The sequence below is a fragment of the Sturnira hondurensis genome, unplaced genomic scaffold (assembly GCF_014824575.4).
Source record: "Sturnira hondurensis isolate 20B ecotype Veracruz unplaced genomic scaffold, ASM1482457v3 Scaffold0022464, whole genome shotgun sequence".
Taxonomy (NCBI): Eukaryota; Metazoa; Chordata; class Mammalia; order Chiroptera; family Phyllostomidae; genus Sturnira; species Sturnira hondurensis.
Window position 1 is genome coordinate 2,462,745 of NW_028095095.1, and position 12,444 is coordinate 2,475,188.

Sequence of the window (12,444 nt, forward strand, 5' to 3'; positions counted from 1 at the left end):
ATAGACTGTGACTATGTAGTCAACATGCTATCTTGTTGTAATTTTTAATAACATCCCCCAATGAACTTTCAACCCTGGCAGGAAGGAATTCTGTATTAAGACGGTGAAGGCAAACCAGTTCTGAGAACATAGACTTCACTGGCCAACTCGGAAGGTGCCAAATCGAACTGTGGCCCAGGTTTGTTCTCAGAACCTGTCAGAGAGACAGACTCATAAATGGAGAACAGATGACAGCTAGTTGGGGCGGGGTTGGGGGAGGCTCAGGGGTGGAGAGATTGAGCAAAAAAGAAAAAGGACTCATGGACATAACAGGGTGGTGATCGCCAGTGGGTGGGGAGTATAAGGGGACTACATGGTAATGGGAAATAATCCTGGGTGGTGTAGCTCAGTGGATTGAGCGCAGGCCTGCGAACCAGACAATCGCAGTTCGATTCCCAGTCAGGGCACATGCCTGGGTTGCAGGCCAGTTCCCAGTAGGCGACTCACAAGAAGCAACCATACATTGATATCTCTTTCCTTCTCTCCTTCCTTTCCCCTCTAAAGATAAATAAATAAAATCTTTAAAAAAAGAGAGAGAAAAAACCTATTGGAAGGCATTGAGCTGAAGTCAGGTTTACATCCTGATTCCTCTAAGTCACCAAGTGGTTGTACTAGCAAAGAGTCGGGCTAGGACCGAGCCAAGGGGATAGGCAGTGTTTTGGTTGGTGGTGAGCAAGCACAGATGGCTTTCGCAAATAGTAATGCACGTGCTCACAGGGAACAAAACACTCAGAAACACGCCTGTTCCTGTCAGGCTATGAAGACCGCAGAGATCCTGTCCAGAGTGTCCTTGTGTTCCCAAGTCACACTCGGCTTTTCAGAGGACACACACTGGTGTCCAGATCCGTCTCTTTTTTAAAAATTTATTTATCTTTAGAGGGGAAGGGAAGGAGAGAGGGAGAGAAATATCAATGTATGGTTACCTCTAGTAAGTCCCCTGCTGGGAACTGGCCTGCAGCCCAGGCATGTGCCCTGACTGGGAATCGAACCACGATCCCTTGTTTCGCAGGCCCGCGCTCAATCCACTGAGCTACACCAGCCAGAGCCAGAATCGTCTTTTGAATTAAGTTGAAGAAGATACCATCTGATCCCAGTCTGGAGTAGAAAACACACAGCATGTTAACGATAGACAGGATTTAACCTTGAAAGGGTACCAGTGCAGCTTTCTGGGTAAAGTCAAGTTCTTCGTTTGCTGGCTGAGACACTAAGATGATTTATTCCAGCGTTTTCTGGCAACGTCTGGTCCTCTGATCAAATCACCACAGGGAGGTGCACATGGTGGCCAGGGAGAGGGGCGCCCTCCTGCCCCCGAGGGGCCATGGGTTCCCTAAAGGGTCCTGCGCTCCAGTTATTTGGGAATCATGTTCCAGGCAAGAGGAGACGTTTAGGGCACTGCCTCCTTCGATGAGAGTGTTGCAGACGCAAGTTTTGAGTTGCTTGTTCTTGACTTCACTCATTTTTATTTGAATTTTTCTCTAAGGAAAAGTGTTTTGTTTTTTTTTTCACTAAAAGTTCTGTTGGGCTCCCAACACTTGCTCAAGAGGCAGTAGCCAAGGCGAGAGTTTGAAGTTAAGCGGCTCAGTGTGGTCTAATCGGATTCGCTTAACCAGGGGGTTGAGTGCTTACATTTCCTCATTCGTTTGGTCCACAAACACTTACTGAATACCTACTATGGGCCCAACGCCATTCTAGGGGCTGGCTATGTGGTGATTAAAAAGACAGGACAGCCCCGGCTGGTGTGGCTCAGTGGACTGAGTGCCAGCCTGCAAACCAAAGGGTCGCTGGTTCGATTCCCAGTTAGGGCACATGCCTGGGTTGTGGGCGAGGTCCCCAGTGGGGGGTGTGCGAGAGGCAACCACACATTGATAGTTCTCTCCCTCTCTCCCGCTCCTCTCTAAAAATAAATAAATAAATAAAATAAAGACAAGACAAATCCCTGCCTTCGTGTGACTTACTTCATGGTAGGTAACTAGACAAAAAACATCTAAGTGAATAAATACCTAAATAACTTTAAGTAGGTGCTAAGTGCTGTGAAGAACCTGTGAATGTTAAGTTATATGGCAAACGGACTACAGATGTGGCTCAGCTAAGAATTTTGGGGTGGCGAGATTATGCTGGGGAGATAGAGCTAAAAAAACAAAATCTCCTGCCAACCGTGGAAAGCCTCCTCCAAAGGTAGGAGGGAAAGGGGACAGTATCGTTACTGAGTGAGCCTCACACCAGAAGGAGACGCAAAGGACAGGCAATCCGCCCAGAGCAGCAGAGGCAGAAACAAAGCTCACCTGTTACACGGCCCTGCAGGTGCAACCGTCACACGCATGTGCTCGAGAGAGACTGTCCCTAGTGCTTGGGCCAGGGGCCTGGACCACATGCCTCGTGGAGTTTGTCCTGAAGCCACCTGGCAGTCGGGGAGCCACCTGTGCTTGTGAATTGCCTTCAGCCAGAGGAAAAACACACTCATCATATCTTTATGGCAGGAGGCAGGTTTGCGGCTTGGGGCCAGATGTGCCCCCAGGTGGGGCTCTATCCCCATTGGGGACTGGGGGCCAGGGCCCTGTCCCCCTTGCTGTTTCTGTCCAAAGAGACAGCTCCCAGACCGTTCTGGGTTGTGAAGCTGGCAAGAGGCTTCTTTGTACATGCATCTCACAGGGACGGAGAAAAATTCACAGCGACGGGTTTCCTGAGGATAGGGTGGTGGCTGTGGGGGAGGTGCCTCCCCTTTGACACGGGGGAGAGTGAAGACTTGTCTTTCTTAGGTTTCCTTTGTATTTGCCCTTATGACTGTCCTGGATTCCCAGGGCGGCCCTGGGTGTAATCACACGCACCCCAGTAAGAGGGAGGCAGCGGGAGATCTGACTACAGCAGAGACAGAAGGCAGTGCGACCAGGGACGAGAGAACGCTACAAGGCAGGCTTTGAAGGCGGGGAGGGGTGACAAGTCACCCTTGAACTCAGCTCTAGGAGATGGAAAAGGCAGGCATGCCATCCCCATCGAGACTCCAGAGTGAGTGGGCCCAGTGACCCTGATTCTGGACACCTGACCTCCGAACTGCAAGGGAACACATGTGTGTTGTCTTCCGTGACCAAGCGTGTGGACATTAGTCACAGCAGCCATGGGAATGAGTAGGTGAGTGTACGGGCGAGGGGGGGTGCGTACAGAGAGGTCCATTGGGAAGCAGGCTCTGAAGAGAGGATGCCTAGTCTCCAATCTGAATAGGGGGAATGATCGACTCTGAAAAGCTCTAGAGGAAGAGCAGCCTAGGCACACAGAACGGCAGGAGCCGCTGTGGCTGGGTCTGAGAGTCCAGCAGGACCCCGGATGGCACAGAGCTAGGGCCACGGGCGAGGTCAGTCTGGCTCCAGAGCCTGGGCTCCATGGCGGCTACGGGCCTGGCTGGGCCGGCTGGGGAGCGGTGGCTGTCGGGAGAGGTGAGAAGTGCTGAGCAGGAGGACTTCACAGCCCTGGTGCTCCCAAGCCATGGCGCCCGCCCCGCACAGGAAATCTGAAATCTCTCCCCGGTTTCCTTCTGACCTGTTCTGTCCTTTTTCTTTTAGAAAAGCGAACTCTGGGGACTAGATATGCAGCAGCCAAGTGTCCAGGGCTGCAGAGTTAGGGGTGACATCTGATCCCAGGCTGGGGCTGCTGTTACAGCATCTGTCCTTGCCAGGCACCATGCATGTGTTGTGCCTTTAAGGATATTTTTAGAACTGCAGCAGCAGGAGCAGCTGATCTTTTCCTGAAGAGTTTCCACATGACCTAGCAAGACTGCTCTCACCTGAGATGCTAGCCTCGGGCAGTCAGGGCCTCTCTCGGGGTGGACCTTGGCTACTGTCTCCCCAGGTCCCCGTGCTGAGAGGGTTCCTGGGATGGAAGTGACTGTGCCAGTGTGAGTCCCTTCCAGCAGACGTGGCCTCCACTGCTTCGAGCGTGGCCTGTGCTTTCTGCCTCCTTCCGGCACAGCCCACAAGCACTTGGAAGAAGGTCAGTGAGTTTCCGGCCCCATCTTCAGGATGCTGTCTGCAGCAGGAGTTCACATTCGAGTAAGTTCCATGAGGGTGAAGAGTTTTCCTTTCTCTGCCCCGCAGTCTTCTCCAGCTTTTCAACAGCCGTCCACTCGGAAATTTGCCAACAAGCGTTTGGTTTAATTTCATCCTAAACACTAGCTGAAGGGATATTGCTATTGCGAAACTGGGGTGGGGGGGGTAAGGCATTCTGGAAAACAGCAGGGACCATTTCTGCATGGCTCGTCATCAGCCAGCACCTGGCACAGCGGCAGATGGCGGACACCAATTAAATATTTGCTGGATGGATGAGTAGGGTCTGGGACAGTCAATCTGCAAGAGGTGGATGGAGTTTTCCCTCTTGCAGATAACAGGCTGCGGCTAGAAAATATGTGGGCGTCTTCATAGAGGGTTTCTATAGACAGGAAAGGTGACGTTATAATGATACAGAAAAAAAGAAACATGTGAGTAATTTATTTGTACATTTATGCTGCTAAGAATCACGTTATAAAAGGATACCTAAAAAATGGGGGAAAGTTCACAGTAGTGGTAAGTGAAAAGGGCAGAATACTACTTTGCGAGGTATTACATCCCGTTTACGTCCACTGCACACAGATACGCGCAGAAGAAACGTCGAAGTACATTTACCAAAATGCTAAATGTAATTCACTCTAGGAGGAAAGAGGATGACAGATTTTATATTCTATTTCCTACTGATGGAATAGATTTTGAAAGTGTTTCTAAAATATTTGTGTAACTAAAAAATGGCCTTTGCTGGAAAGCATAAAAGCACATGAAACTGCACTCTCCTGGAAGCCCAGAAAGTGTTCCGTTTGGAAAACCAAGGGCCACCTGCTAACGGGTGAGTCACCTGCGCAGGCTCCCACCTGCCTCCGCACTGGCCAACCGGCTGCGGAGCGTTTTCAAGCGAAATGGCCCCAGCAAGAACCGTCCCAACACCCCCTGGCCACAGACACCAGAACTACACTCTTGGCTAATTTCTGGAATGGAGGGCATTCCCTTTTCAAAGTTCATGCAATGGGGCCTTTCTCCCTCCACTTTTGAACAAACCAGAAGCCAGACTCGAGGCAGACGTGCCTCCCCCCGGACGACGCGGGGCTTTGATCCCCCAGGCACTGTGATTCCTTGGCACCACCAAGGTCAAGGTGGTGGGGGAATGGGGAGCGCAGTCCAGGGTGGCCCGGGGGCAGCAGTGTCCTCTCTGAAGGCTCGGGCGAGCCTGGAGCTTTTAGAGAGCCCAAGAGGCCGGGTCTGGCCGAGTGACAAGCCTGGCTATTCGGTCGCCCAGGGACGCGCGTCCTCCATTGGGACAAAGGGTCAGGAAACTTGAGCCAAGCCTGTCCCGGAAGAGCCAGGCTGTGGTCACCAAGGTAACAGAGTCGGGCTCTCGGTGGTTCCCCCCAGCCCGGCCCGCAAGGGGGCTTTAGTGGTGGCGAGGGACACCGCTCCGCCGGTTCCATTGCCCGGCCTACCCCGCCCTCCGGCCGTGGCTGCGGGCCGGAGCCCGCGACTGACCCTCGGCAGCTCCTGTAGTCACGTGGCGCTGGGAACCGGCGGGGGGCTGGGCACGGGCCTGGCAGTGGTGAACTCGAACCTGCTGCTGTCGCCGTGGTGGGGCGGGGAGCGCGGCTGCCGGCACCGGCTTTGCGGCCTCATGGACGCGCAAAGCGCCTCCGCGCACCCCGCCGGAGAGGTTCGTTCCGGGAGGGCGCGGGGTTCCACGCGGGCCTGTGGCAGGGGCAGCCCTACCTGCCGGGCGCGTGACCGTGTGCTCACTGTGTGGGGGGCACATGCCGACCGAAGTGGGGGGGTGAGCCGGCGCACCTGCGCACAGGCTCCGCGAGGTGCGCTCTGCACCCGGACCTAAAAGGGCCCATCTGGGAGCGCGGAGCAGTGCGTCCGCCAACGGGGACGGGGGTGGGGGCGCGAATACAAAGGGTGTTGAGGGGGGGTCTCCACGGCCCTTCGTCATCCAGGACGCAAGGGGCTTCAGACCCAGACCTGGTCACACTTCTTCGCCTGCGCAGCCCTCTGGGAAACGGGCCTGGAATTCCCTTGGGGAGGAGGGTGGGGGGAGGGGAGCCAGCAGGGATTCCAGAGTTGCTGCCATAGTCCGGCCTTTGGCCACCAGCATGGAGAATTTGTGCTGTGACCTTACCAGTGGAGGAAGTGACCCCCAAACGCAGATGGGTGCTTTCTTGCTGCAGGGGACGCATTTATTTGTTAACGTACTGTCCATTAAGGTCACTTTGCCGGCCGGGTATGGGGCTGGGTTGGGGGAGGGGGTTGCAGCTGGTGAGAACACAAAGATGACTGCCCTGGAGGACCGCACAGCCTCACGCGGGTTTTCTCTCCCCTCCCCGCAGGTAAGGCTGGCCTCTCTGCCGCCGGAGGCCTGAGCTCTGCCATGGGGGTAGGGGTGTCGCTACTCCTGCAGTTTTCTCTGACATCCGGGGGCTACCAGAGCTTGGGCCGGAGCAGGCGCTACAGCCGCAGAAGTATCCCCAGGAGCGTCCCCAGCAGGAGCTGGAAAAAGCCTCGTCTCCAGTTCCACGGTCTCCAGGGTAGAGTCTGACCTTCTTTGTTGGGTTCCCACAGCCTCAGCGCTCAGGCCTCCCTTTGGGGGAAGGCAGGCAGGCGCCTTGGGGGAAGGATCCCATTCTCAAATCCTGGAGCCTTCCCCACGCTCAGTCTGGCTGTTGGGAATGAGTCATGTCTGTGCGCCTTGGAGGAGTTCAGACTCTAGGGAACTTAGGAAGATGTGCCTGGAGCTTTCGAGAAGGGAGTGAGGGTCCCTTAGGAGTCTAACCCACGCCCCTGCCCCACATTACTGGGTTTAGGAAGCTCCCTGGCAGGAATCTGGGCTCCCTGGGGCTTTGGAGTTGCAGAATGTGGGCCAGCCCCGGGCAGGGTTGGGGCAGGACCAGGCAGGGGACAGAGACATAATCCCTTCCCTCCACCCCCCCTCTTGCCCCAATAATCTCTCCACCCTGAGGGAGGTAGCCCCAAAGCCTTGGGCCCCAAGGGCAGCAGCTGTGCGTGTTCCTTGGATTCAGGAGAACTTTCCTTCCAGCGATGTCCTAATCGTGTGTGTGTGTGTGTGTGTGTGTGTGTGTGGAGAGGAGGGGCAGGCAGGCAGAATGTGGGCACAGTCTGGACAGGCAGTGGCCTGGCCTTGTTCTGGGAGGAGCAGCCAGCTCCTCTCCTGTTCCCAGCGGGGCTGTTCTCACCCGCTCTCCCGGCTTCTATCCTGAGAGGCAGAAAGAGATAGGGAGGCCAGAAGGGCCTCCCCCATGCTACAGCTAGTGCCAGAGGGAAGATAATAGGAATGGAAGGCTGTAGAAGTTTCTCTGAGAGCCCGGCAAACCCAGGTGTTAAAGGGGAAGGAACACTGGCCCAGGAGTTGAGAAGAACAGTTCCTTAGTCCTGGTTCTGCTGTTGGTTTACTGTGCCGCGCCCCTCCACCCACCGCAAGTCCCATCACCTTTTATGCCTCGTGGTGGCTTTATCTGTCAATCAGGCTAACGTTTGCTCACCCAGCCGCACAGTTTGCTCTGACTCAGGTGCGGGGACAGGAAACAGTAGAGGCAGGGGAGGGCAGCAGGGCCGCACTTGGGAAAAGCAGGAAGCTCCATGGGGAGACATGATGTGTTTTCTGGTGAGGCAGGAATGTTTATGCAATCAGCACCGGAATGCTCGCTCCACTCCAGATGCAGGGCGGCTGTGGGTGGGGGGATTCCAGGGAGTGTCACGGTCAGTAAGACTCATGGCAAATGCACTTGAAAAGTATGTCTTGGCTCCCAAGGCTGAGCTAGTATAGAAGAGTAGCCCAGGCTCTAGGAGCCCAGAGGGGCAAGTGCCCTCAGGCCAGGGGTGGTGGGAGGACCGGGGCAGGGCAAGTGGGCCTCTAGCGTGACTGTGCTTTTCCACCCACAGCAGAGGAAGGACCGATGCTGGAACGTCGCTGCCGGGGCCCCCTGGCCGTGGGCCCAGCCCAGCCCCAGCTCCTTTCTGGGCCCTCCCAGGAGTCGCCCCAGACCCTGGAGAAGGAGCCCCACGGCCTGAGGTTACAAGGCACCTCAGTGGCCCAGCCAGGCAGCCAAGCTCCAGGTCGGGTCCATCGCTGTGCCCACTGTCAGAGGCACTTCCCGGGCTGGGTGGCCCTCTGGCTTCATGCCCGGCACTGCCAGGCCCGGCTGCCTCTGGCCTGCCCAGAATGCAGCCGTCGCTTCCGACACGCCCCCTTCTTGGCCCTGCACTGCCAGGTGCATGCCGCTGCCACCCCAGACCTGGGCTTCGCCTGCCACCTCTGTGGGCAGAGCTTCCGGGGCTGGGTGCCCCTCGTTCTGCATCTGCGGGCCCACTCGGCTGCCAAGCGGCCAATTGCTTGCCCCGAGTGTGAGAGACGCTTCTGGCGACGAAAGCAGCTGCGAGTGCATGTGCGGCGGTGCCACCCCCCTGCCCCTGAGGCCCGGCCCTTCATATGTGGCAACTGCGGCCGGAGCTTTGCCCAGTGGGACCAGCTAGTTTCGCACAAGCGGGTCCATGTGGCAGAGGCCCTGGAAGAGGCAGCAGCCAAGGCCCTTGGGCCTCGGCCCAGGGGCCGACCAGCAGTGACTGCGCCCCGGCCTGGTGGTGATGCTGTGGACCGGCCCTTCCAGTGTGCCTGCTGTGGCAAGCGTTTTCGGCACAAACCCAACCTGATTGCCCACCGCCGTGTGCACACGGGTGAGCGGCCCCACCAGTGCCCCGAGTGCGGGAAGCGCTTCACCAACAAGCCCTACCTGACCTCACACCGGCGCATCCACACTGGCGAGAAGCCCTACCCGTGCACCGAGTGCGGGCGCCGTTTCCGCCACAAACCCAACCTCCTGTCTCACAGCAAGATCCACAAGCGATCAGAGGGGTCTGCCCAGGGGGCCCCTGGCTCGGGGAGCCCCCCGCTTTCAGTGGGGCCCCCAGAGCCCTTGGCAGAGCCCACCCAAGAAGCTCCACTGAGACCTGCGCAGGAGCCTTCCACTGAGCCCCTGCCAGAGGCCCCCCAGAACCAGGGGGGTGTCCCCGCCTCTCTCTACAGCTGCGAGGACTGTGGCAGGAGCTTCCGGCTGGAGCGCTTCCTGCGGGCCCACCAGCGGCAGCACACGGGGGAGCGGCCCTTCGCCTGCCCCGAGTGTGGGAAGAACTTCGCCAAGAAGACCCACCTGGTGGCCCACTCACGGGTCCACTCAGGGGAGCGGCCCTTTGCCTGTGAGGAGTGTGGGCGCCGCTTCTCCCAGGGCAGCCACCTGGCAGCCCACCGGCGTGACCATGCGCCCGAGCGGCCCTTCGTCTGCCCGGACTGTGGCAAGGCTTTCCGCCACAAGCCCTACCTAGCCGCCCACCGGCGCATCCACACCGGTGAGAAGCCCTATGTCTGCCCCGACTGCGGCAAAGCTTTCAGCCAGAAGTCCAACCTGGTGTCCCACCGGCGCATCCACACGGGGGAGCGCCCCTACGCCTGTCCTGACTGTGACAGGAGCTTCAGCCAGAAGTCCAACCTCATCACCCACCGCAAGAGCCACATCCGGGATGGCGCCTTCTGTTGTGCCATCTGTGGCCAGACCTTTGACGACGAGGAGAAGCTCCTGGCCCATCAGAAGAAGCATGATGTCTGAGAGCAGGGGCGTCGTTCAGTGGGAGCAGGGCAGTGGGGCCCCGGGCGGGGAGGGAGCAGCCCCTGTGGGGGAACCGCTGTGGAGTGCGGGGACCCAGCCTCCAGCTGGTGGTGGCTGAGGTTCTGTCCTCACTGTCCCCTGCCCTGGAGAAGTAGCAATAGCACCTGCACCACCCCTTCGTGTGTGTCCTCCGCGAGAGGGGTCACCCGTGGACAGATGACCCCTCTCTGGTGGTAACGCCTTAATGCCCCTGTCTGTTCAGTGTGAGCTAGCTCCTTCAGCTCAGTTTTGGAAGTAGGTGTGGTACAGTCCTTAGTGAAGAGCGCTCAGGAGGCAAAGCGGGCCAGTGGGGACACCTGGGGCAACCTGCTGGCTGAGTTGAGTAGCCCTGGGGGTGCAACCGAGCTGCTCCAAGCTGCCCAGCCTGGCCCCTGCACTGGTGCCCAGACCCAGAGACATTTGTCTGCCGTGTGGCTTCCCCTTGGTCCCTGGAGATCAGCCCCAGGGAGCGGGGTTTCCCACCCATTAGACTTGCTTCATCCACTCCCTGCCTGCACTTAGAGCAATCGCCTGGCCATCAGCAGTCCCATCTAGGCCTTCGTCTGAACACCCCAACCCTCCTTCACACCTCCCAGACCCCACGTGTCGGCGGGACTGCCCACTGAGGACAGGGGTCAGCTGCTGGGAAGGGAGGGGTAGGTGACAGGGAGTCCCCACCTCCTGAGGCCCTCATTCTATTGTAGGACAATTCTAATTGTTAGAGGTTCTTCCTTATAATGAATGAAATCTGCTTTCCTATAATTTCTACCTGTTGGGCCTTGTTCTGTTTTCTGGGACTAAACAGAACCACCACTTATCCTTCTTTTCAAACTAGAGAATAAAGATTTGGTTTTAGAGCTGGTGGCTGAGACGTGTTCCTTTCTCCCAGAGAGCTGCAGTGCTGGGAGGGAGGAGCAGTATGGTCCCCTCCGAGGAGGGGGGTGCTGTGCAGGGCGGGGGGACTTGGTAGCAGGCCAAATGCCCTGACTGGAGCCCCTGTGTCCCTGCTTCCAGCCCTTCCCCAGGGGAGTCTGGGCACGACCAGCAAGTGGGGCATGTTCTCCAGGGCTTCAGCCTTCTGCGCTGTCAGGCAGGGGGCCGGAGGAGTTCTGATCTGATTCTGTCCTGCAGTGCCTGCCTGGCTGGGCTGCTGTGCAGTCCCCACGCCTCTGACTGGACACTTGGGGCACTGTTGTCTCATACTGATGGGGGCCTATTTTTGACAGGTATCCATAGGCCCTTTTCCTGCCAGTTGGAGTAATTTCTGAAGAGGTCACCCATACCTGGCATGGTCCGGTGCACGAAAATAAGCCACAAACTAGTGGCGCCTTGCAAGGAAATTTTCCTGAATTATCTTGCATGACCCTTGTGCAGTAGCCACTCTTACAGGTGAACGGATTGGCTCCAGATCACGTGACTGGTAATTTCCTGAGGTTGGTCTGACTCCTGGAACCTGTGCTTTCTGACCATGGCCGTGGAGTGCCCTGCTGTTCTTGGTGAAGATAAGTATTCAGCGCCTCCTGGCTTTTAATGCTGGAGTGGAAACTGGGGGATTGCAAAGATATGTCTCAATCCTTCCCCTTGGGAGGCCTAAGTCTGGGGTGGACATAGGTGACTACATAAATAATGAGTAGAATGAGAGGGATGGGGGTGCGAGGGGGCTTCAAGTGTGCAGGAAGGAAGCAGGTAGGTTCAAAGCTTCACATTGGCTCATGGGGTCATGGGCCACATAAAAGCCTGAGCAGTTGGCAGCACATTCGCATTCAGAGCCCGGGGGCCTGTATCAAGAAAGTTTTGCCTAAACGTCTACAGGAGCCATCTGGGGGCTCCAGGAGAAGGGGGCACTGCTTTATGGGGGCTGGGGGGCATTAGGAAAGTAGGTAGGTGTTGGGGTGATGGTCAGGGAGCAGGAGACAGGTCCTCAGGCATCTAGGGTTACTATTGGGGGTGGGCATTGGATCACAGGGTGATGGAGAGGGAATCTGACCCCAGTCCTGTTTGAAAAACCACCTTTGAAGGATGTGCCAGGTGTGTGGGGAAGGCAGGTGTGGAGTGTCCTGTGGTGCTAGGCTGCCTGATGCTTTGGGGTAGAGATGGTGGGGAGAGGGTGGAGGGTCAGAGAAAGGTGCAGAAGAGCGAAATAGCTCATGGTTTCCAAGTCCTGCAGGGGACATAGGGGGGCCCAGGCCTGGCTCAGCACAGCTCCTGCTGCCAGCAGACTTGAAGGAGGAACTGCTGGGGTCCCATGGGTCAGCGCCCTGCTGATAGGAGCTACGCCTGGGTTCTGAAGAGCCCTGGGCTTTGTTTTATTTTTTTCTATGATTGCAGAAGTATTAAGTAATGTTGTCAACATTAAACCCTGTAGGCCGCCCTGGCCGGGTTGCTCAGTTGGTTGGAGCATCGTCCTGTACACCAAAAGGTTGCAGGTTCCATCTCTGGTCAGGGCACATATCTAAGTTATGAGTTTGATGCCCCGTTGGAGTGTGTGCAGGATGAAGCCCATCAATGTTTCTCTCTCATGTTGACGTTTTTCTCTCTCCCTTCCTCTCTAAAATCAGTACAAACATATCCTTGGGTGAGGATAAAAAGAAGATATACTTTTTTTTTTGAGAGGGGGGAAGAGAGGGAGAAAGAGAACCATTGATGTGAGAGAGAAACATCGATCAGTTGCCTCTCATAAACTCCCTGAC

At 56.7% G+C, this 12,444-nt stretch overlaps 1 protein-coding gene and 1 long non-coding RNA gene across 12 annotated transcripts in view; one reads left to right on the forward strand and one right to left on the reverse strand.

The window, feature by feature from the left end:
- The window catches only part of LOC118979500 (uncharacterized), a 22,078-nt gene extending 11,110 nt beyond the window's left edge, over positions 1-10,968 (reverse strand). Inside the window, exon 1 of the long non-coding RNA XR_005064925.1 lies at positions 10,958-10,968. This is a non-coding gene — a long non-coding RNA (uncharacterized LOC118979500). The remainder of the gene's footprint in view (positions 1-10,957) is intronic.
- On the forward strand, positions 3,548-10,616 carry REPIN1 (replication initiator 1). Of its 11 annotated transcripts, none has more exons than XM_037035574.1 (3): positions 3,548-4,079; positions 6,499-6,625; positions 7,998-10,616. In XM_037035574.1, the coding sequence occupies exons 1-3, from the start codon at positions 4,050-4,052 to the stop codon at positions 9,713-9,715; spliced, it is 1,875 nt and encodes a 624-aa protein (XP_036891469.1). In that variant the 5' UTR covers positions 3,548-4,049; the 3' UTR covers positions 9,716-10,616. The 11 variants fall into 11 exon arrangements, with proteins under 11 accessions (XP_036891469.1, XP_036891465.1, XP_036891467.1 ...); XM_037035570.1 differs by having other exon boundaries at positions 3,553-4,079; positions 6,428-6,625; XM_037035572.1 differs by lacking the exon at positions 3,548-4,079 and adding an exon at positions 4,125-4,502 and having other exon boundaries at positions 6,428-6,625.
- Positions 10,969-12,444: the final 1,476 nt, after the last annotated feature.